This window comes from Dama dama, chromosome 4 (genome assembly GCF_033118175.1).
Source record: "Dama dama isolate Ldn47 chromosome 4, ASM3311817v1, whole genome shotgun sequence".
In the NCBI taxonomy this organism is placed as follows: domain Eukaryota; kingdom Metazoa; phylum Chordata; class Mammalia; order Artiodactyla; family Cervidae; genus Dama; species Dama dama.
The window spans coordinates 72,127,744-72,152,507 of NC_083684.1; the positions used below are offsets into that span (position 1 = coordinate 72,127,744).

Genomic DNA, 24,764 nt, shown 5'->3' on the forward strand with positions numbered 1-24,764 from the left:
GGAGGCTTCTGAGGGAGGCAGAGCAGTTCATGGGGATCCACAGGCTCTCCAACCTACCCAGCAGCACCCAACCATCCGCCACTCATGCATCCGGTGGTGGTTGGTTCAGTTGCTCAGTCGTGTCCAACTCTTTGCAACTCCATGGGCTGCAGCATGCCAGGCTTCCCTGTCCTTCTGTCCTTCTGTGTCAGAGAAACCCGTGTCCATAACTTTGATGCACCCTGGTAGCAACATGCACAAGTTGGGATTCTGCCTCTGAAGTGAAAAGGCAGGACTAAGCCTCTGAGTTAAAAATCTCATATTTGGCCTCTGGAGCCAACTAGGGACTAAGTGATTGGATTATCTAGGATAAATCATATTGTATATTGGTGCTTCCCAAGTGGTGGCGCTAGTAGTAAAGAATCCACCTGCCAATGCAAGAAACAAGGGTTCAATCCCTGGATCAGAAGATCCCCTGGAGAAGGGCATGGCTACCCAGTCCAGTATTCTTGCCTGGAGAATCCCATGGACAGAGGAGCCTGGCGGGTTACAGTCCACGGGGTCGCAAAGAGTCGGACACTCAAGCGAATGAGCGCACACATAAGAGCTGGCTGAGTTTCATGGAGTCTGAAATAATGTCTTTTCGCCAACAAACAAAGCCTCTCCCTCCTTTGAGGGATAAGAACCACCGTCCAGCGTTCCTCCTTAGTCCTTTCAGCTTACGTGCGTGCTCAGTCGCCTCCAACTTTTCGCGACTCCTTGGACTGTAGTCCGCTCCAGGCCCCTCTGTACATGGGATTTCCCAGGCAAGAATAACTGGAGTGGGTTGCCATTTCCGTCTCCAGGGGATCTTCCCGACCCAGGGAGCGAAGCCTGCACTGATTGGCCGATTGTTTACCACTGTGCCACCTGGGAGTGGATGCCACGGTCCCTCTCAGGGGGTTGCAAAGCCAATGCTTCAGATGAACAATAACTCCGTTCACTGCGCCCGTAGAGCGCAGACACCCAGAAGAGGGCAGGCAGAGAAGCTTCAATTAAAAGGCAACGACCAATCAGGGCGAGGGATTCCTGCGCCGTCTTATTGCTTTGGGGAGGGACTTCCGGCGTCCTCGTTGTGGCAGTGATTTTTTCGCGCCCGTTGGGTCCTTTCCGGCTGCAGACCGTTGTGTCGGGATCTAGGTGGCCGCACCAAGAGGGTCCGAGAGGAGAGCCTGTACCCGCTGCACAGAGGCAGATCTGAGACTCGGCGACGCCGCCCGGGGTGACCCGCGCTAGGCCCAGTAGAGGCCCTGCAGTGCCCGAGTTCTCAGGCCGCTTCCGGACCCGCTCCGGCCACAGTCAGATGGCGGCGGCGGCGGTGGCGGCGGCGCTGAGGGACCCGCCTCAGGTAAACGCTCGATCTCCGGGCCTGCACCGCCCTCACCCCATCAGACACTAAAGCTCCGAGCGCGATGCTCCTGCTCAAGTGCCCACAGCCGCGGGATCTAGAACGGTGGGGCGGTCGTGGGTGGGGTCCTGTGTCTGACAATGTGATGGCTCGTGGAAGAGGGTGACAGGCGGAGGGACCCCCAGGCTCAGAGGCTTGGAGGTCGTACTGAGGCAGGAGGATGGGGAAACCTGGGTCCATCTTATATGTGCAGTAAACAAGAGTGTGAGGTGATAATCAGGCCTGGCCTGGCAGAGGGAGAGGTTGTTCCTTTATTCTGAGGGACTTGGAAACCATGGAGAGTTCTGAATGGACAAGGAACACTGTCAGGGCTTTAAAAGTTTTCAAAACCTGCTCTGAGAAGGAACATACTGGAATGGGGTGACACAGAAAGGCACAGGAAGTTGAGTCTTGTCTAAGGGCTCAGGATCTGATAAGAGGCAGCACTGAGGACTGAAGCGCAGAGGTTAGTCAGGTTGACTTCACTAGGTTCCAGTGCCAGGTGGGGATACAGGCGAGGTGATACACATTGAGCCCAGCCATGGTTGCCTTCCTTTCCCCCCAGGTTCTGAAGGTTGAAAAGGCACATATGGAACCTACCTAAAGCAGGAGAGGATGTCCCAGCCCCTCACTGGTTCTGGGTGGCTAATACTGAAAGTTCAGAAGGAAAGTAGGCAGTGCTTCAAAACAGCATTCAGGACTTCTCCTGGGTATGGGATCCCTCAGAGATCTGGGATAATACTAGATCATGTTTGATTTTGTTAAGCACTCTCTGAATGTCATGTTCCAGGTACATAGGTGAGTCCACAGAGATGCCTGTGATGTGGGGCAGGGTGGTGGGAGAGCTCTGGGAGTGCAACTGTGGGGTCTGAAGATGTGAAGGAGGTTTGGTCAGCTGATGTGCACATCAAGAGGAAGTACGAATTGAGGGCCCACAGGCCCTGGTGCTGGTGACTTAAGGGTAGCGATGAGACCATGTTTGGCTGTGTCTTGGAGGCACAATGTGGGAGTTCTCAGGGGAATTACCTGGTGGGAGGGATGGGGCCCTGTAAGCCAGGCCCAGAGTTTAGGTGGAGTTTATTCCTCCTGGGCACCGCCTTTTGTGGCTGAAGGCTCAACAGTGATTAACGGGACAGTGAAGAGAGATCAGGCATCGTTGGCACCATAGCCTGAGGTGACAAACTCTGGGGGAGGATGACTGGAATAGATGTGTGAGATGAATTGTGGGTTTTCAGAGAGAGAATGTTTATGGTTTCATCTATCTCATTCATGACAGGGTGGTGTGACCTTTGAGGATGTTGCCCTGTCCTTTAGTTGGAAGGAATGGAAGCTCCTTGATGCGGCTCAGAGACGCCTATACCATGATGTGATGCTGGAGAACTATGCACTTATATCCTCATTGGGTAAGACTGTCACCCACCCCAGACTGACCTGGGCTAGGCTCTATATCCTGCCTCACCCTCCTTTCCTCAAGGGGTGCCCTGTTCAAACACATGCACCTTGGGCACTGTTTGTTTCCTCAGCTTTCTGGCTGGTTGTTTTGATAGATAGGGCAGGGTTGTTTGCACTGCCGTTGTCTCGCCTTGTAGCCCCAATTATTATTATTATTCCCAAAAAGAATAAAATAATATTACTGTTTTCCTTTACAGGGTCATTGTAAGGATTAAATGAGATGCTGATATAGTTTCAATACTAATAATTGAATAAGCATAGGGATTTCTGTACTCAACCCTAATACGGATGTATTTGAAGTCAGCAATCTTGCAGTGAGGCTAATGGATTGCATCTTTCTTCCCTTTTCCCTGACCAGGTGGTGTATCCAGATCCATGGCACTTCTGTGTCCCTGGTTTTGTTCCCTTTAATTATCTCACGTTTCCTCATGTCTCTGTATGCCAAGAGTTGAAGGCATTGTCATGGTCATAACCTGGATCATGGGCTGTTTTTCAAGGATATCCTTTATGGTTCTGTCTGTAGTGTTTAGATCTCTTCTTTTCCTTTTCTCTTATTGAGTTATAATTAATAATACTGTATACATTTAAAGTGTACAGAGTTCCCTAATGGTCCTGTGATTAGGATTAGTTCTTTCATTGCTGTGGCCTGGGTTCAATTCTTGGTTGGGGAACTGAGATCCCACAAACCTTGAGGTGGTGAACTCTGGGGGAGGATGACTGGAATAGATGTGAAGATGTGAGATGAATTGTGGGTTCTCAGAGAATGCTTATGATTTCATCTTTCTCATTCATGACAGGTGGTGTGACCTTTGAAGACAGCCAAAAAATTTTAAAAAAGAATGTATACAATGCTATGATTTTATACATATACACACATATTATGAAATGAGGACTATAATAAATTAACGTATCCATTACCTGATATATTTACCTTTTTCATATGTGTGAGAACACTTAAGATCTACTCTCTTAGCACATTTGAAGTGTACAATACAGCATTATTAACTATGGTCTCCATGCTGTATTAGATCCCCAGAGCTTATTCACCTTATAACCAACCACCATTTTCTGTAGACCTGAGCCCCCATTCTTTGTTTCTCTGGTTTCAACTCTGTTTTTCAAGATTTCATATATAAGTGATACCATACAGTATTTGGGCTTCCCTGGTGGCTCAGATGGTAAAGAATCTGTCTGCAATGCAGGAGACCTGGGTTTGATTCCTGGGTTGGAATGATCCCCTTGAAAAGAAAATGGCTACCCACTCCAATATTCTTGCCTGGAGAATTCCATGGACAAAGGAGTCTGGTGGGCTGTGGTCCGTGGGGTCACAAAGAATCAGACATGACTGAGCGACTTTCATTCATTCAGTCATACAGTATTTTTTTTTTTTCTGGCTTATTTTATTTTGTGTTAAGCCTTCCAGGTTCATCAATGCATGCTTTCCTTTTTAATGACTGAGTGATACTCCATTGCATATAAATACCAGACTGTCCATTTATTCATATACAGATAGAGGCAAGGCATACCTCACAGACATTGCAGGTTTGGTTCCAGACCACCACAATAAAAAGTGAGTATGACCCTAAAGCAAGTGACAAAGTTTTGTTTCCCAGTGAATGTAAGTGTTATGTTCATGCTGTGCAGTAGCCCAAGTGTGCAATAGCATTATATATAAAATGACAACAAATATACTTTAGTTAAAAAGAAGTCTTCATTGCTTGAAAAATGTTAACTGTCATCTGAGCTGTATCTTTTTGCTCTTCCCTTAATTTTGGCTGATCAAGGTGCTGATTAATCAGGTTGCTGAAGGTTGGGGTGGCTATGGCAATTTTTTCAAATAAGACAATGAAATTTCTTGCATGGATGGACTCTTCCCTTCATGAATGATTTCTCTGTAGTATGGAATGCTGTTTGATAGCATTTTACACACAGTAGAAATTGTTTCAAGGTTGGAGTCAATCTTCTCAAACCCTATTGCTGCTTTATCAACTAAGTTTATGTAATATTCTGAATCCTTTGTTATCATTCCAACATTTTAAACAGCATTTTCACCAGTATATTCTGTCTCAAGAAGATGCTTTCTTTTCTCATCTGTTAAAGTTTTATTCTGAGATTGCAGCAATTCAGTTCTCTTCTAGCTCCATTCTTATTCTAGTTCTCTTGCATTTTCCACCACATCTACAGTTACTTCCTTCACTGAGGTCTTGAACCCCTCAAAGTCACACATGAGAGTGTTCTTCAATCAACTTTTCTCCAGATTCTGTTAGTGTTGATATTTTGATCTTTTCCCATGATTCATAAATATTCTTAATGGCATCTAGAATGATGAATCCTTTCCAGAAGGTTTTCAATTTACTTGACCTGGATATATTAGAGGAATCAGGCCTTCCCAAATGCTCAGTGGTGCCAATCTTGATGGCAATTCTTGGTGCCAAGAATCCAAGTGCCAATGCAGGAGACATGGGTTTGATCCCTGGGTCAGAAAGATCCTCTGGAAAAGGAAATGGCAACCCACTCTAGTATTCCTGCCTGGGGAATCCCATGGATAGAGGAGCCTGGTAGGCTACAGTCCACGGGGGTCACAAAAGAGCCAGACGTGACTTAGAGACTAAACAACAACAACAGTTAGAGGAATTACTATCTATGGTGTCTATAGCCTTATGAAATGTATTTCTTAAGGTTGGCAGTCTAGTCTACTTGATCCATGGGCCACAGAATGGATGTTGTACTAGGCATGAAAACAATATACATCTCCATCAGAGCTCTTGAGCGACTGGGTACATTTTCAGTGAACAGTAATATTTTGAAAACAATCTTTTTTTCAGAGCAGTAGGTCTCAACAGTAGTCTTAAATTATTCAGTAAACCATGTTATAAATATATGTGCTGTCATCCAGGCTTTGTTGTCCTGTTTATAGAGTATATGAAGAGTAAATCTAGCATAATGCTTAAGGGCCCAAGATTTTCAGAGTGATAAAGGAGCATTGGCTTCAACATCTAGTCACTAGCTGCATTAGCCCCTAACGAGAGAGTTTAGCTTGTCCTTTGAAGCCAGGCATTGACTTCTCTCTCACTGTGAAAGTCCTAGATGATATCTTTTTCCAACATAAGACTATTTCATCTACGTTAAAAATCTGTTGTTTAGTGTAGCAATGTTTATTAATTAGCTTAGCTAGATCTTTTGGATAACTTTGGTGTAGCTTCTACATCAACATTTGCTGCTTCACCTTGTGCTTCTGTGTTATGGAGACAGTCCCTTTCCTTGAACCTCGTGAACTAATCTGTGCTAGCATCAAATTTTTTTTTTTTTTTTTTTTGCAGCTTCTCACGTCTCTCAGTCATCACAGAATTGGAGAGGGTTAGGGCTTGACTCCCTTGGGCTTTGGCTTAGGGAATGTTATGCCTGGCTTGACCTTGTATTGTTGTTGTTCAGTTACTAAGTTGTGTCTGACTTTGCGACCCAGTGGACTGTAGCACACCAGGCTCCTCTGTCCTCCACTGTCTCCAGGAGTTTGCTCAAACTCATGTCCATTGAGTTGGTGATACCACCCAACCATCTCCTCCTCTGCTGCCTCCTTCTCCTCCTGCCTTCAGTCTTTCCCAACATCAGAGTGTTTTCCAATGAGTCAGCTCTTTGACTCAGGTGACCAGAATATTGGAGCTTCGACATTGGTCCTCCCAATGAATACTCAGGGTTGATTTCCTTTAGGATTGACCAGTTTCCTCTCCTTACAGTCCATTTGACTCTCAAAAGTCTTCTGCAGCATCACAGTTCCAAAGCATCAATTCTTTGGCACACAGCCTTCTTTATGGTCCAACTCTCACATCCGTACATGACTACTGGAAAAAATGTAGCTTTGACAATACAGACCTTTGTTGGCAAAGTGATATCTCTGCTTTTTAATTAATATGCTATCTAGGTTTGTTATAATTTTCCATTCAGGGAATAAGTGTCTTTTAATTTCATGGCTGCAGTCACAATCTGCAGTGATTTTGGAGCCTAAGAAAATAAAATCTGTCACCACTTCCACTTTTTCCCCTTTGATTTACCACGAAGTGATGAGACCAAATGCTATGATCTTAGTTTTTTGAATGTTGAGTTTTAAGCTAACTTTTCACTTTCTTCTTTGACCCTCATCAAAAGGCTCTTTAGTTCCTCTTCACTTTCTGCCATTAGAGTTGGGGCTCACTATTCAATTCCATTGATCTATGTGTCTTTTTTAATGCCAGTACCATAATGTGTCGGTTACTGTAGCTTTGTAATACTTTGAAATCAGGCAGTATGATGCCGCTCGCTTTGTCCTTCTTTGTCAAGATTGCTTTTGCTATTTGGAATTTTTTATGGTTCCCTATGAACTTGAGGATTGTTTATTTCTGTGGGAAATGTCTTTGGAATTTTGATATGGATTGTTTTCTATCTGTAAATTGCTCTTGGTAAAATTAACAATATTAATTCTTGAAATCCTAGAACACTGGATATCTTTTCATTTATTTATGTCTTCTCTACTTTCTTTCATCATTGTTGTATAATTTTCAGAATATAAATTTCTCAACTCCTGGGTGCTCTAGGTGCCGCGCCGAGACCCTCTGCACCCGTGCGAACATGGCGCTGCAAGCGGTGCGGAGCGTGTGGGCCGCGGTCGGCAGCCTGCGCGCCATCTCGGCACCCAGCGCGCCCTGCTCGCCGCGGCCATGGGGACTGCGGGCGGGTGCAGTCCGGGCACTGCGCACCGGCCCTGCTCTGCTGTCGGTGCGGAAATTCACAGAAAAACACGAATGGGTAACAACAGAAAACGGTGTTGGAACAGTGGGAATCAGCAATTTTGCACAGGAAGCTTTGGGAGATGTTGTTTACTGTAGTCTGCCTGAAGTTGGGACAAAGTTGAACAAACAAGAGGAGTTTGGTGCTTTGGAAAGTGTGAAAGCTGCTAGTGAACTCTATTCCCTTCTATCAGGAGAAGTAACTGAAATTAATACAGCTCTAGCAGAAAATCCAGGACTTGTCAACAAGTCTTGTCATGAAGATGGTTGGCTGATCAAGATGACATTCAGTAACCCTTCAGAACTAGATGAACTAATGAGTGAAGAAGCATATGAAAAATACATAAAATCTATTGAGGAATGAAAATGGAACCCCTAAATAAACTACTTTGAAACAACTTAATCTAGCATAGTTGTCTTAAATTAGTGGTGGATAGATATTTAAAAAGCAACTTTTAGCAAAAGAAACTACTTGTAACAATGTTTCCTGAAGAAAATACCCCTTAACTTTCTAATGCCTTCAGATAAATACTGTGTATCTTTTCCACAGCATCCTGTGATTTTTAGGCTAGGCTCCAGTTATAATATTCAGAATTCCTGAAATTATCTCTGATAAAACTAATTATAAAAATTATGTAATTCAAGGATAACATGGTTATCTTATACCTTATATGACATTGTAACTTGCTTACAGCTATCCTTGGATTTGGGTCAAAATGATCTTCCCACTAGAAATAACTGCCAGTGGAGAAAAGTTTGTTAGTTGTATAGTGTCCAGTGAAGAATATTACTGTCTTAATTTTGCAGTATACTGTGTTTGCTGGTGCTATTTTTATACAGTGAAGCAACAGCCTTGCAGGAGAATAAACAATTTAATAATAAAAAAAAAATTTCTCAACTCCTAGGTTAAATTTATTCCTATTTTGTTTTTTATTCTATTTAAAATAAGGTTATTTTGTTTTTTATTCTATTTAAAATAAGGTTATTTTCTTAATTTTCTTTTCAGACAGTTTTTACTAGTGTATATAAAATCAACTGAAACAAATTTGTATATTGGGGTTTTTTTGTCCTGCAACTTTACTGAATTCATTTAGTAGGGTAGAATTTTGGGGTTTCTACATATAAGACTGTGCTACCTACAAACAGTTTTGCTTCTTCTATTCTTGCTGTTAAAGTGCTGGACTTAATATGCCAGCAAATCTGGAAAGCTCAGCAATGGCCCCAGGACTGGCAATGGTCAGTTTTCATTTCTATCCTAAAGAAGGACAATGCTAGAGAATGTTCAAACTATTGTACAACTGTGCTTATTTCACACGCTAACAAGGTAATGGTCAAAATCCTTCAAGCTAGTCTTCAACAGTATGTGAACTGAGAACTTATAGATGTACAAGTTGGATTTACAAAAGGCAGAGGAACCAGAGGTCAGCTTGCCAACATTCATTGGATCATAGAGAAAGCAAGGGAATTCCAGAAAAACATCTACTTCTGATTCATTGACTATGCCAAAGCCTTTGACTATATGAATCACAACAAAGTCTGGAAAATTCTTAAAGAGATGGCAGTACCAGACCACCTTACCTGTCTCCTGAGAAACTTGTATGCAGGTCAAAAAGCAACAGTTAGAGCCAGACATGCAACAATAGACTGGTTCAAAATTGGGAAAGGAGTATGACGAGGCTGTATACTGTCACTCTATTTATTTAACATACATGCAGAGTACCTAATGCAAAATTCCAGGCTGGATGAATCACTAACTGGACTCAGGATTACCAGCAGAAATATCAGCAACATCAGATATGCAGATAATACCACCCTAAGGGCAGAAAGTGAAGAGGAACCTCTTGATGAAGGTGAAAGAGGACAATGAAAAAGCTGGCTTAAAACTGAACAATCAGAAAACTAAGATCATGGCATCTGGTCCCATCACTTCATGGCAAATAGACAGGAAAACAATGAAAACAGTGACAGACTTTATTTTCTTGGGCTCCAAAATCACTGCAAATGGTGACTGCAGCCATGAAATTAAAAGACACTTGCTTCTTGGAAGAAGAGCTTTATGACAAAGCTAGACAGCATTTTAAAAAGTAGAGACATCACTTTGCTGACAAAGGTCCATATAGTCTAAGCTATGGTTTTTCCAGTAGTCATGTATAGATGTAAGAGTTGGACCATAAAGAAGGCTGAGCACTGAAGAATTGATGCTTGCAAATTGTGGTGCTGGAGAAGACTCTTGAGAGTCAGTTGGACTGAAGGGAAATCAAACTAGTCAGTCCTAAAGGAAATCAACCCTGAATGTTCAGTGGAAGACTGATGCTGAAGCTGAAGCTCTGGTACTTAGGCTACCTGGTGCAAAGAACCAACTCATTGGAAAAGACCCCGCTGCTGGGGAAGACTGAGGGCAAGAGGAGAACAGGGCAACAGAGGATGAGCTGGTTGGATGTCATCACCAACTTTTTGAACATGATTGAGCAAATTTGGGGAGATAGTGAAGGATGGTGAAGCCTGGTGTGTTGAAGTCCCAGGGGTGGCACAGAGTCGGACGTGACTTAGCAACTGAATAATGACAGCAATTCTGGTTTGAATGCCTTTTCTTTCTTTTTCTTCCCTACTTACTCTGGCTAGGGCTTCCTGTACTGTGTTGAATAAAAGCAGAAGTGATGGGCATCCTCGTCTTGTTCCTGATGTTAGAGGAAAACCTTTTTAGCTTTTGAATGTTGAATATAATGTTGTTGTTGTTGTTTAGTCATTGATTTGTGTCCGACTCTTTTGTGACCCCATGGACTGTAGCCCGCCAGGCTCCTCTGTCCATGAGATTTCCCAGGCAAGAATACTGGAGTTGGTTGCCATTTCCTTCTCCAGGGGATCTTCCTGACTTAGGGATCAAAACTGTCTCCTGCTTGGCAGGTAGATTCTTTACCACTGGGCCACCTGGGAAGCCCAGAATGTGATGTTAGCTGTAGCCATATCAGATGTGTTGAGGTGCATTCCTTCTATGTCTAACTTATTGAGAGTTTTTAACCTTGAAAAGATATTGAATTTTATCAAATGCTTTTTCAGCATTTATAGATATGATTATGGGTTTTATCTTCCATTGTGATAATGTGTTTGTCACATTTTTTGATGTTGCACATGATGTTTAACCTTGTTAGCATCCCCGGGATAAATCCTCCTTGATTGTGATGTATGATTCTTTTAATGTGCTGTTAGATTTGATTTGTAAGTGTTTTGTTGAAGAGTTTTGTATCTATGTTTATCAGGGGTATTGTCCTATAATTTTCTTCTCTTGTGTTATGCTTAAATAGCTTTGATATCAGAGTAATGCTGTTCTCATAAAATGAACTTGGAAGTGTTCCTGCTTCAAGTTCTTGGAAGACTTTGAGAAGGATTAATGTTAAGTCTATAAATATTAAGTTCATTTCCCAGTGATTCTGTCTAGTCCTGGGCTTTTCTTTGTTGGGGATTTTTTTATTAGTGATTATGTCTCCTTACCATCTCCTTACCTCCTTATAGATCTGTTCAGATTTTCTAATTCTTCATGATTTAGTTTTGGTTGGTTTTATGTTTATAGGTATGTCATTCATTTCTTGAAGTTATCTAATTTGTTCAAAGTTGGAACAAATTGTTCATTGTAATTTCTTCTGATAGATTGTATTCCTGCAGTATCAGTTGTGATGTCTCTTCTTTTATTTCTGAGTTTGTTTCGTCACTCTTCTTTTCATCATCTAACTAAAGGCCTGTCAATCTAACCAAAGACCTCGTATCTTCTAAGAAACTGACTCTTGGGAATTCCCTGGTAGTCCAGTGGTTAGGACTCCATACTTTCACTCCAGGAGGCCCAGGTTTGATCCTTGGTCAGGGAACTAAGATTCTTTAAGCCACATGCTGTGGCCAAAAAAAGGCCCTCTTAGTTTCATTGATGTTTTCTATCATTTTCCTAGTCTCTGTTTCACTTTTCGGCTCTGATCTTTATTATTTGCTTATTTCTGATAATTTTAATCTTAGTTCTTTTTTTCATGTCTTGAGGTATAAGCATACACTGTTTATTTGAGATCGTTCTTTTATTCTTAATGTAGGCATGTATTGCTCTAAACTATCCTCTTACAGTTGCTTTTGCTGCATCCTACAAATTTTGGTGTGTTGTTTTCATTTTCATTTGTCTAAATATTTTTTTTTAAACTTCTTATTTAACCTGTAGGTCATTCAGGAGTGTGTCATTTAAATTCCAATATTTGTGAATTTTCCAGGTTTCTTCCTGTTAATGATTTCCAGTTTCATACCATTGTAGTTTGAAAAGATACTTGATACTATTTTCATCTTTGTAAATTTTTTAGTATTTGTTTTGTGACCCAACATGTAACGTCTCCTAGAGAATGATACATGCACTTGGGAAGAATGTGTATTCTGCTATAATTGGATAGCATCTTTTGTACATGTCTATTAGGTCCATTTGGTCTTAGGTGCAGTTCAAGTCCAGCAGCTTTCTTATCCAGAGTGGGATATTGAACCCTTAATATTATTGCAGCTATCTATTTCTACCTTCAGATTTGTTAAAATTTGCTTTATATATTTAGGTGCTCCAATATTGGGTACATATGTATTTGTAATTTTTATCCTCTTGATGAATTGATTGCTTTATCATTATGTAATGACCTCCTTTGTCTCTTGTGACAATTATTTACTTAAAGAGTATCTCATCTGACATAGTATAATTACCCTACTTGTGTTTTTTAACCACTGCTTTTGAAAAAATTTGTTTTTCTGTTAATTTTTGGTGTGGTGGATCTTTGTTGCTGTGTGGGCTTTTTCTGTAGTTCTGGTGAGTGGGGGCTGCTCTCATTGCAGTGCAAAGGCTTCTCATTGTAGAGTATGAGTTCTAGGTGCATGGGCTTCAGTGGTTGTGGCACATGGGTTCACCAGTTGCAGCTCCTGGACTCTAGACCACAGGCTTAGTAGCTGTGGCACATATGGGCTTAGTTCCTCTACAGCATGTGGGATCTTCCCAGACCAGGGATCAAACTTGTGTCTCCTGTATTGGCAGGTGGATTCTTTACCAGTGAGCCACAATGGAAGCCCCATACGCTGGGTCTTAATTGTGGCTCATGGGATCTTCATTGCCACATGCAAGATCTTTTTTTGTTTCATTTGCATGTTTGTGCAGAGAGTTGCCCCTTCCAATAAAGTGAATGTGTACCTCATCAGCATTTCTTTCCATTCAGGCTTCTGGAGTGGAGAGGAGAAAGTTGAGACTTCCTTTGAACAGAGTGTTTCTGTGGCAGTGTCACAGGCAAGGACTTCCAAGGAACCTTCATCTTCTCAGAAGATTCACCCCTGTGAAGTGTGTGGTCCAGTCTTGAGAGGCATTTTCCATTTGGCTGAGCAGCAGGGAACACAACACAGCAAGAAATTACTGAAGTGTAGGGCATGTGCCAAAGGATTTTCTTTCAGTACAGACCCTCAGCAGCACCAGGAGCAGCACAAGCAAGAAAAACCACCCATAATCAGTGTGGACAGGCCATCATTTGTGAAGAGCTCCAATTTCCATGTGTCAAGGGAGCCTTTAACCAGCAAGGAAGTTGGGGATGACTGCCAAACCACCTCAGAACATCTGAAGCAACAGGCCGGTCACACTGGGGAGAAGCCAAATACGGTCACCCACTGCATGGAAACTTTACAAAGCAAAAAAAGTCATTGTACCAAGGGAGAATGCAAGAAAGCCTTCAGCCCCAAACACACACTTGTTCAGGACCAGAGTGCCTACCCTGAAAGACAGCGTTTTGTGTGCAGTAAATGTGGGAAAAAATTCAAGTATAAATCCTCGTTTATTGTGCACCAGAAAGCTCACACTGGTGACAGGCTTTATGAGTGTGGTGACTGTGGAAAGTCTTTTAGAGGAAGCTCAGCCCTCATTCAACATCGAAGAATTCATACTGGGGCAAGGCAGTACAAGTGCAGCAAATGTGGGAAATCCTTTAGCCAAGAATTTGTCCTCATTTATCCTCAGAGGAGTAACACTGGAGAAAATTGCCATGTGTGCTATCATTGTGCACAGTCTTCTGGCCATAGCTCCATCTTTATTCAACAACGGACAGTTCACACTGGAGAAATCAGTTATGAATGCACTGAGTGTAGGAAGTCCTTTAAACGAAAATCTGATGTAATTGAACACTGGAGGGTTCATACAGGAGAAAGGCCTTATGAGTGCAATGACTGTGGGAAATCTTTTACTTCTAGCTCTGCCCTCCATTATCATCAGAGAGTTCACACTGGAGAAAAGACTCATAAATGCGGGGAATGTGGGAAGTCTTTTACCTCTAGCTCTGGCCTGCGTTATCATCAGAGAATTCACACAGGAGAAAGGCCATATGAGTGTACTGATTGTGGAAAGTCTTTTACCCAAATAAATCACCTCATTATACACCGAAGAATTCACACAGGAGAAAGGCCTTATGAGTGCAGTGAATGTGGGAAATCCTTTAGCCATAAATCTTACCTATCTCAACACCAGAGAGTTCACACTGGAGAAAGGCCTTTTGAATGTAATGAATGTGGGAAATCTTTTACCTCTGGTTCTGCCCTCTGTTATCATCAGAGAGTTCACACAGGAGAAAAACCTTATGAGTGCAGTGACTGTGGGAAATCCTTTACCAATGGACCAATACTCATCCGACACCGTAGAGTTCACACAGGGGAAAGGCCTTATGAGTGCAATGAGTGTGGAAAATCCTTTACCCAAAGAAATCATCTCAACATACACCAGAGAGTTCACACAGGAGAAAGGCCTTACGAGTGCAGTGAATGTGGAAAATCTTTTACCTCTGGCTCTGCCCTTCGTTATCATCAGAAAATTCACATTGGAGAACGGCCTTATGAGTGCAGCGAATGTGAGAAGTCTTTTACCTCTAACTCTGCCCTCCGTTGTCATCAGAGAGTTCACACAGGAGAAAGGCCTTTTGACTGCAGTGAATGTGGGAAATCTTTTAGAGATAGTTCCCAGTTGAATCAACACCAGAGGGTTCACACTGGAGAAAAGCCTTATGAATGTACGGATTGTGGGAGATCCTTTAGCCAGAATTCATACCTCTCTAAACACCGGAGAGTTCACACTGGAGAAAGACCTTATGAGTGCAATGAATGTGAGAAGTCATTTACTTCTGTCTCTGCCCTTGGCTACCATCAGAGAGTTCACACTGGAGAACGGCCTTATAAGTGCAGTGACTGTGGGAAATCTTTTACCAATAGCTCAATACTCGTTCGACATCGGAGAGTTCACACAGGAGAAAGGCCTCATGAATGTAGTGATTGTGGGAAATCCTTTACCCAAAGAATTCACCTCATTATTCACCGGAGAGTTCACACAGGAGAAAGGCCTTATGAATGCAGTGAATGTGGGAAGTCTTTCACCTCTCGTTCCACCCTTCATTATCATCAGAGAGTTCACACAGGAGAAAAGCCGTATGACTGCCTCAAATGTGGGAAGTCTTTTAGCCGAAAATCTAACCTCTCTCAGCATCAGAGAATTCACACTGGAAAAAGGCCTTAGATGTATAAGAAATGTATAGTTTCCTTGTTCAGTGTAATGACACTGGACCAAACTGTGAGACACTAATTGCCTCATAAATCCAAACACCAAGAGTAAAGAGATTCTTCATCATAATTTCAGTCATGTGGGAAGCACGTGTAACTGTGTTGCACGCTAATCTGCTCTTGATAGATTTACATCACTTCCAGTTTCCGTTGCCATATTCATTTCACCTCTAATCTGGCAGGTCTCCACAGTATGCATCAGTCACTACCCCAGCATGCTCAGGGAAGTGTACTCTGTTCTCTCATTTGTTGGAGGAAATTAGGATTAACCTAAACCCTTGGGATGTCTTCATTCCCTTTCTGAGCAGCTTGTGCCTGGGCCTGATGCAGTATCGGCCCAGAGAACATCAAAAGTTCATCTGGCAGCTTGCAGAGAAGGACCACCATTTTCAGGGACATGTTGGTCTGAAGATACTAGTGATTAATTTTTCTAGCTTCCAAGTCACCAATTAAGAATTGCCAGCCATTGCTGGCAGATCTGCCTGACCATTGCTTTGGTTTGTACAGTAACAAAGATGTTACTATTTAAATCCTCCTTAATCTTGGACGTTCCATTTACCATGCCATGTGTTTTATAAGCAGAATTGGGCTCTACAACCATGAAGAGGTGTGCAACTTTCATGGGGGTATCAAACTTTCTGTGCTTCAGAGGAGCCAACACAGAGGCAGAAGTTAGCTTACTAGTTTTTGCCAAATTTGCATTTCTGCCCATGGCCCCCTGTGAAAGACTGCAGGGCTTTCTTTTCCTCATTTCAGGCCTGGATGCTATGATGAGCATCAGGAGACTTAGATCACCCTGAGGAGGGGTCAGCTGTGACAACTGCTTCTGGGAGCAGCATAAATATTTTCCCTTGTTCACAGGGAATGCCAGCAGTGCTGAGGGGAATTTCTTCCCCAGGTCCTACCAAGAGCAAGGCAGGTAAAAAAGAGTAAAGATAGAAGAAAGGAGAATTCTCATCCACAAATGTATCTGTGACCCAGGTCACATTCCTGTTGACTCAGGTGGAAGGTCATTCATTGCTCATTCTATTTGTTGTCTTTGAGGTAAAACTGATCCACAAAGGGCCTGAGAAAGTGGAATGAATATAGAATTGCCAAACCTCCTTTGCAGAAAGTTGGACATAGAAGTTTGGTTTTTGTTGGTGGTGGTTTTTTTTCAATCGTGAACCATTTCAAAAGCTATTTGATGAGTTCTGACATATGTATGGAAGTAAAACCATCATCATAGTCATGGTAATGACTGTATGTTACTGTATATTTATCTCATGACCTTTTATACTCTTTCTTTGCCCTTCACAGCCCTCCATGTAAGCATTGATTTATTTTCCATTATAATAGATCTCTTTGCATTTTCTAGAATTCATATGATAGGAATCAAAGTATTTACTCTTCTGCTTTTATTTAAGTTGCATAAATCCTTGAAGAGTCATCAATAATGTATGAGCAGCTCATACTTTTTTTTTCTAAGAAATATTCTTGCTTTTGAATATACCACTATTATCCATTCATTTGTTTATGAACATTTGGAGTTTTTCTAATTTTTGACTATTGAAAAAGAAAGCTGGTAAAATATTTGTGTATAATTCTTTATGTGGATATATGTTTCATTTATCTTTATTTCAATAACTCAGAGTGCAAAGTGTGAATCATAAGATAGATGTGTGTTAACTTAAACAAATTATCAAATTATGATCTGAACTAATTATACCTTTTCTTCTTTTTTTGGTCTCACTGTATGGCTTGTGGGATTTTAATATCCCAATCAGGGATTGAACCTGGGCCCTAAGCAGTGAACACCTGGAGTCCTAACCACTGGACTGCCTGGGAATTTTTGTGGGGTTTTTTTTTGTTTGTTTGGTTGGTTTTTTTCATTCTTATCAGCAGTGTTTGAGAGGTCCATTTCCTCCTGTATCCTAGTGAATACTTCGTTTGGTCAATCTTTTTTTCTTTAAGGAAGCTGTCACTTTAATCTATTGTGTGTGTATATATATATATATCTTTCTACACAAATGGGGTAGAGGATAACCTTCCAGGATATTAGTGTTTTTATTAGGAATATGCTTATCTTTATTTTTTTAATTTTTATTTTCCTTCTGATCAGTAATTCTTAATTTTAACCCTTTTGATAAGTTTGTAATACTATCTCACTGTTTTATTTGCATTTCCCTAAGGATTCGTGATCATTTTTCAGATATGTATTTGCTATCTCTATATCTTTAGTGAAATGTTCATATTTGTCACCTAGTCTCTGAGTTTTGGCTATTTTCTTCCTTTTACAAAAGAGCAGTGAAACAGCCAAGTCATACTGGAATTTCACTCATTTTGTGACTTTTTAATTTATGGAGTATTTTAATAACAGAATAATGTGTTCTAATTTTTTCAGTTTTTTTTTATGCTATGTGCACTGTAATGGACACATATATCATTCACTTTTAATCTGTGTTACTAATGTACTCTCCATCACTTTCTAAAGTCCAAGCATTTAATAAAACCAGAAACCCTTGCTTAATAGTGTTTGCCTGGTTTCCTGATCTATCATCATGGGATTTGGGTTGGAGCAGAACTCTAGAGGAAGGGGGACAAGATGGCATCAGAATGAAGAATCTCAGAGCCCAGCTGGGCTGGAAATAGGGCAGTAATCAGACTCCCCAAGCGCTGGCTCAAGCAGCCTGGGTTTGAATCCTGATCACAAAACATCATTATGACTCACAGGCAAATGATTCCCCACCTCTGGGCCTCAGTTTCCCCTTGTAAAACAGGTATAAGATGTGGCTCTACCCATGAACTGTGGGAGGTTGAGCTGGAGCACCCATCTGCTGCCCCGTACTGTACCCACAACCTCACTGGGCCTCCCCACCAGCCTTGCCAGGCACCCCTCATTTCCCCTAAAGTCCCTGAGCCCCACTGGTGCTGAGTGCATTTGAGAAAGAAATGGGGCTTCTGATAAGCCACTGACACACTCACCTGAAGGAGGCAGAGGCTGCAGAGGGCTGGTATCTCAGTATGGGTTCACCTCCTGGGAATCTCTAGGCAACTCACTAGAGCTTCCTGAACCTATTTGCTGAATGACCTGGAGGTGATGAAGGTGCTTACCTTGGTCCCTGTGAGAATCAATAAAAGTAACAAAACACTGAGTACTTGAGTGTCACACTGAGTGCCAAGATTCCAGGGTTTGCTTTATAAACATATTCTCTTTAATTCTCACAACTGAGAAAGTAGGAACTTTTGTTTTACTACTGGCAAAACCCAGGGTCAAAATGATGAAGTGGGTTCCCCAAGATCACACAATGGAGAAGTGCCTGAGTCAAGAGGGATTCATACCCCTCAGTCTAGCTCCAAAACTTGAGATGTTTAATCTATTTACCTTGGTACACGAAGCCTTCAGCCTGAGGCAGACACACAGAGAATTCCAAGGAGTCCCAGCTGCCTTTAGCTTTGTTGGAATCATCAACACAGCCATTTACTCATGTACCATCTGCCCTTGTAGTTCTCACTGGAATATCCTTGTCTGTTACCGCCAGTAGCTTCCTCCACTGGAGGCTTTTCTCTCAGCTGCAACTGATTATATCCCAAGGCCACATCTTCCATTTGAGCACAGCAGAGAGCTCAACCTTCGAGAATCAGTGATTCTGAGCTGGGTCTCTCCACTCTCAGCGGCTGAGTGACAGATAGCCTCTGACACCATCTAACAACTAGGTAGGAGGTTTAACTTTCTCAGGTGTTTGTAACCTTCAGCTTGGAAGAGCAGAGACAGCCCAGAGGACCTGGTACCAGAAAGTGATAATGGAGATCTTTGTGCTCCTGGTCTCACTGGGTAGCAGCTTGCCTCTGCTCCATTCGTGGACCCACTGCCTGTTGGGGCAGGTTGAGAAGACCATTGGCACACACCAGCCTTCTTCCCTGCACTCTGCATGTGTTCTGAACCTGCATCCTCTCTTTCAACCTCTCTGTGTCTGCACCAAGGATCTTTTGGTAAAAAAACACACTCCTTAACACGAATCCTCACTGGAGTGCCTGGCAGGCTCTGGCATGTCTGAGGTCCTTGTTCCAGATTCCACAGAAGAGGAGCTGACTGGCCCAGTCTGCTCATGTTCCAAGTTTGCAGGGCCGTGGATGATAGATGTGTCAGAGAATAGGGTGATTCAGACAGTACTTCTTGGAAGCCATTTGCTATCAGTTCACCAAGGGCATCTTCCTAAACCATACAATCCCAGTTAAAATGGGCTCTGGAATGCTACACCATTGTTGCTTATTGTTTAAGGCCTGGACCACACTCTTGTGCTGCCTGAGGAGATAATTTTAGAGCGTGCACAGATACGACATTAAGTGGCATGGCTGGATGCTGAGAAAGCTGCTGATCCTTTTTCCCTGCTTTTTCCCTTGCTGCTGTCTGAAGAAAGTTTTAATACAGTATAGTGGTAGATCTACATTTCCCCACTGTTACTAATATCCCCCACTTTTTTTGGGGGGGGGCATCCAAACATGGACTTGAAACTAATGTCCCTTTTTAACAGAGGGAGCAGTGTTGAACATACCCCATAAGGTCCCTGGGAGTTCATTATTTTGATTTCATTTTTCATGTTAAACTTCTGCTTGTTGCAAGTCAAATTGGTTTTCCCAATTAGCAAACAAAGAAATACAAATATTCTTTTTAAAATACAGTCTACATAAGAAAAATAAAAAGTAGGTCATTTAAAAGAGAATTACAGCAGTGGCCACAGCCAAGTTTCCCTAAACACAGACGAGGTATTGGGTTTGTTGCAGGCACTGTTAAAACTCTGTTCCTTGAATTCAAACATCCTGTCCTTAGCAAAGTAAGGCTGCATGAAAACACCTTTCTTTGGTTGCTGATGTATATAACTTATTATCTAGATGAGCCTCTGAGGCAGATGAGCTATTTAATAAGTGATTACCAATGGAATATAACATGATGTGGCTTTCCTTCTACTCTTCTACCCCTTTCTGGTCTATTTTTCTTCAAGTTAGTTTTCCTCAGAGATGTCATAAATGGAAAGGATTCACACTTTGTGGAAATAAGAACTTCATGGTAAAAAAAAAAAAAAAAAAAAAAAGAACTTCATGGTAGCCATGTTTCCAGCATAATCATGGACTCAATTCTCTCAAATTTAGAACTCAGTGTCCTTCATTTACCACCCATTGAAACTTAACCTTTCCTCAGGATTCACAAATCCTTTTTCTCTTCTAGTGATTTCAACAGTGCCCAATGGATGACTCAATTAATCAACATTAATAACTCTGTAATTTGCTCACTCTACAGCTATTTTCCTAAGATACTTTCATGTACCCTTGCAGTCACAACCACTCGTTTTATAGGTAAAATGATAATCACTTCCCAGCGAGTAGATGAGATCATGGAATTAACAACTTTTATCTCTTGTTGGGTGCTCACTTTTTACCGCTACACAGATGCTGACATTTCAGCTATCCTGACAAGTATAAATTTGGTAAGTAGCCAATATCCACAGATCCATGTCATATTATTAAAAAAAAAAATAGAGCATGTCTCAGAAAATTCAGAGTCACAGAGAAGGGATGCATTCTGAGGAACCAAGAGGCATGGTGCCACCTTATCTATTATACTTGCCTTAACAAACTGTCTGAGTTATATTTGCTCTTATTGCTGACCAAACACATTGAACCTCACAGTGTCCATTCTAAAAGCTTTGTTCCCCACAAACAGTAAGAAGGCTGTTTTATTCAGTTTTTGAGTGGATATTTATGTCAATTGTTGGATATGCATTGTTTATCTTTTGGGAGCATGATTTGAAAATGGAATCTGTAGGAGTGTTTTACTAAGATGTCTCTGATGAGTGCCAGTGTTAAAATTTCTTGTCAGATTTTTTTAGTGAAAGCAAGTCATGCAACTTGAATAAGATTGTAAGATACAGATAACAAGATAATCAGGGATATAAAGAATCTCAAAGCCTAAGATTATCTAAGTATGATGTCATGTTTTGTATATATATATATATATAATATCTTCATTGTTGTTAATATTTTGCTCTCTTCTCTCTGGAAAGATCTCTGATGATTCAATGGTGAATCAGTAGGTTTCTAGTAGTCAAGAGATGGCTTACTCCAAGAAATCATGCCCTGATCACACACTGATAGGTATCTTTCAATCCATTGTAGAGGGTCAGATTTTTTTCCTTTTTATACTTCTCTTACTTTAATTTCTTGGCATATTTACTGTACTGCCAATTTCCTAATTTTGTTCAATTTTATAAAATGCTATATAAATCAAAATAATCACTGAGAAAATTTTTACTCAATGCATACAGGTATGATTTTTCATGTATAGATTTGATTAAATTATTTTCCAATTCGAGAAAATTTTTTCCATTTCAGTGTTCAATCTATTTTAATATTTTATTGCATTATATATTTTATCTCTAAATTGATAGTCAAGTTTAATACATGTATGCATCAATAAATTATTCAGTATGTACATGTCAGTAAGGTGTGTTCCCAGGCACTCTGCTATGTACTATTAACTCACTCTGGTTTTCTCTTCCAGAATAAGTTATTGGATATATTTCAGTTCAGTTCAGTCGCTCAGTTGTGTCCTACTCTTTGCGACCCCATGAACCACAGCACGCCAGGCCTCCCTGTCCATCACCAACTTCCGGAGTCCACCCAAACCCATGTCCATCAAGTCGGTGATGCCATCCAACCATCTCATCCTCTATTGTCCCCTTCTCCTCCTGCCCTAAATCTTTCCCAGCATCAGGGTCTTTTCAAATGAGTCAGCTCTTCGCATGAGGTGGCCAAAGTATTGGAGTTTCAGCTTCAACATCAGTCCTTCCAATGAACACCTAGGACTGATCTCCTTTAGGATGGACTGGTTGGATCTCCTTGCAGTCCAAGGGACTCTCAAGAGTCTTCTCCAACACCACAGTTCAAAAGCATCAATTCTTTGGTGCTCAGCTTTCTTTATAATCCAACTCTCACATCCATACATTTATTCTAATAAACATTTCTTTTAAGTAAACTTTAACTAATAAGATCTGCAACAATAGTATTTTGTTTGAAATGCATAAAGTAAGTGACCTCTCAGTATTTTTATTCATAATAGCCTTCTTATATAGAAACTTGGTTTGTATTTATTATCACTTACAAGTGGTTTTCATAATTTCTGTTTAATTTCAAAGGTTTTGACTTTTTCCCATTTTCCCATCACATTTCTTAGTGTTCATGTTTTTCAAATTTTTCTTTGTATTTCAGTAACACTGCATTTAAATTTTAAAATAGAAGAAAGCTTCTTAAAAATTAATATTGATTTTTAATTTTATTGCATATATGCATGCCCATCATTTCTTGTTAATTATAATATTTTAAATGATTTTAAAAGGATTTTTAGTTATATATGGGTCAACTTTGAGTATGAAGATGTACTTCTTCATTTTCTCAAAATAAATATATTCCTAATATTATAGCATTGAAAATGCCAGACACATCACCACTCTTATAAATCTTTTGAATATGTCTATAAAGTACAAATTCTCTTTTATTATGACAATTGCATTAACATCTCACACTAACAAATACCAATAACTTAAAATTCAATGTTTCTTTTTATAAAATTTATTTTTCATAATCATTATCTTTAAATCTTAAGCAGCATACTCCCATTTTATATTTACATTATGCATCTTAGTTTTCTTTATTTCAAAGATTTGTCTTACATCCTTGTGTTGTATTTGTCATATATGTGTGTGTGCTAAGTCACTTCAGTCATGTCTGACTCTTTGTGACCCTATGGACAATAGCCCACCAGGCTCTTCTGTCCATGGAATTTCCCAGGCCAGAATACTGGAGTGGGTTGCCATTTCCTTCTCCAGGGGAGCTTCAGGGATCAAACAGGCATCTCTTACATCTCCTGCACTGGCAGGCGGATTCTTTACCACTAGTGCCACCTGGGAAGCCCCATTTGTCATCTATATGATGGTGTAACTAGGTTCTTTGGGATAATTTTCCACATTTTCTAATATAATTATGTTTCTTCAATAGCTTTAACATGTTCTCCATTGCTTCAAATAAATGTATAATTACAGCCCGGGCCATTGATCAAATTCACTCTGGTCACAGTTCTCCATAGGCAGGGCTGAGTCTTTTTTTTTTTTTTGGTTGCACCAAGCAGCATGTGGGATCTTAGTTTCCTGACTAGGGATTGACTCTGCACCCCATGAATTGGAAGTGTGGAGTCTTAACCACTGGACTGCCAGGGAAATCCCATGGACTGAATCTTTTGACTGCAACATCAACAGATGCCCTAAAGTCTGAGTGTCTGTATTTTTCAAAGTTAATGACTGATGCAGTAAAAATTTGTATTCTAAGGCAAGTCAAGGATAATTTAAATATGAAAAATTTTCTCTGTCCTTTGACCTCCCTTTCCCCTCTACTGTATATCATATATCTGCATTATGCACCCCCCAAACCTCCCCATTGGCAGAAATACCTGCTTAACCCATAAACAGCAACATTTTCCTAGCACCAACAAGACAATGCCTTAAAAGATAATGTGTCTGGGCTTCCCTGGTGGCTCACCGGTAAAGAATCCTCCTGCTAATGCAGGAGACAAGGGTTCCATCTGTGATCCAGGAAGATCCCACATGCCTCAGAGCAACCAAGCCCATAAGCACAACTGTTGAGCCTGTGCTTTAGAGCCCAGGAGCCACACAACTACTGAAGTCCCTGTGCCCTAGAGCCCATGCTCCACATCAGGAGAGGCTACTGCAGTGAGAAGCCTGCACACCTCAACTAGAGAGTAGCCCCTGCTGGCCACAACTAGAGAAAAGCCCAAACAGCAAGGAAGACCCAGCATTGGCAAAAATTACATAAATTATTGTTTTAAAAAAAGATAACATGCCTCCTTGATGGTGTAAGCGATCATGATAACCTACCACTTTGTACTTACAGATCTAGATTTTGCCAGTTATCTATGGCATTTAAAGTAGCCTTCTGTCACAAAAACCTACATAATGCTACATCATTATGCTTTGATTTTGAACAAGCGTAACAGTTCTTGGAGGTTTCTGAGAGCATGTTCCTGGGTTATAATCCTATTTGGCCTGAGTAAAATGTTTCATTTCTTTCTTAGATTGATTGTTTCCTTTTATGAAACCTTAGTTCCCCCACCATGGGTCGAACCTTCACTCCCTCCATTGCAAGCACAGACTCTTATCCCCTAGACTGCCAGGGAAGTGCAGACCCATTAATTTTTCCAGGACACAGTGGGTTAAATTGTAATTACGGTTTTTTCCATCCAATATCTTTTTTACCCCACTGAACTTTTCTCTTTTGTGCCACTGTCCTCTGCAGCTAATTGGGTTGAAGAAATTGATTGGTGGGGCTTCCCTGGTGGGTCAGTGTAAAGAATCTGCCTGCCTGCCAATGGAGGAGACACGGGTTTGATCTCTGGGTCAGGAAGATTCCCTGGAGTAGGAATTGGCTACACATTCCAGTGTTCTAGCCTAGAAAATCCCATGGACAGAGCAGCCCGGCGGGCTACAGTCCTCGGGGCAGCAAAGAGTCAAGTAAGA

The 24,764-nt window shown here is 41.2% G+C and overlaps 1 protein-coding gene across 2 annotated transcripts; it reads left to right on the top strand.

Annotated features, from left to right (window-relative positions):
• Positions 1–1,079: 1,079 nt before the first annotated feature.
• On the top strand, positions 1,080–17,717 carry LOC133055006 (glycine cleavage system H protein, mitochondrial-like). Of its 2 annotated transcripts, XM_061140461.1 has the most exons (4): positions 1,080–1,366; positions 2,682–2,808; positions 4,367–4,427; positions 7,426–12,825. In XM_061140461.1, the coding sequence occupies exons 1-4, from the start codon at positions 1,322–1,324 to the stop codon at positions 7,979–7,981; spliced, it is 789 nt and encodes a 262-aa protein (XP_060996444.1). In that variant the 5' UTR covers positions 1,080–1,321; the 3' UTR covers positions 7,982–12,825. The 2 variants fall into 2 exon arrangements, with proteins under 2 accessions (XP_060996444.1, XP_060996443.1); XM_061140460.1 differs by lacking the exons at positions 4,367–4,427; positions 7,426–12,825 and adding an exon at positions 12,834–17,717.
• The last annotated feature ends 7,047 nt before the right edge of the window (positions 17,718–24,764 follow it).

Excerpts from the sequence above, each read along its gene's own strand:
- LOC133055006 (XM_061140460.1), top strand. The coding sequence starts at position 1,322 with ATGGCGGCGGCGGCGGTGGCGGCGGCGCTGAGGGACCCGCCTCAG. Across the intron at positions 1,367-2,681 it reads CGCTGAGGGACCCGCCTCAG|GGTGGTGTGACCTTTGAGGA; the intron begins GTAAACGCTCGA and ends CATTCATGACAG. Across the intron at positions 2,809-12,833 it reads TGCACTTATATCCTCATTGG|GCTTCTGGAGTGGAGAGGAG; the intron begins GTAAGACTGTCA and ends CTTTCCATTCAG.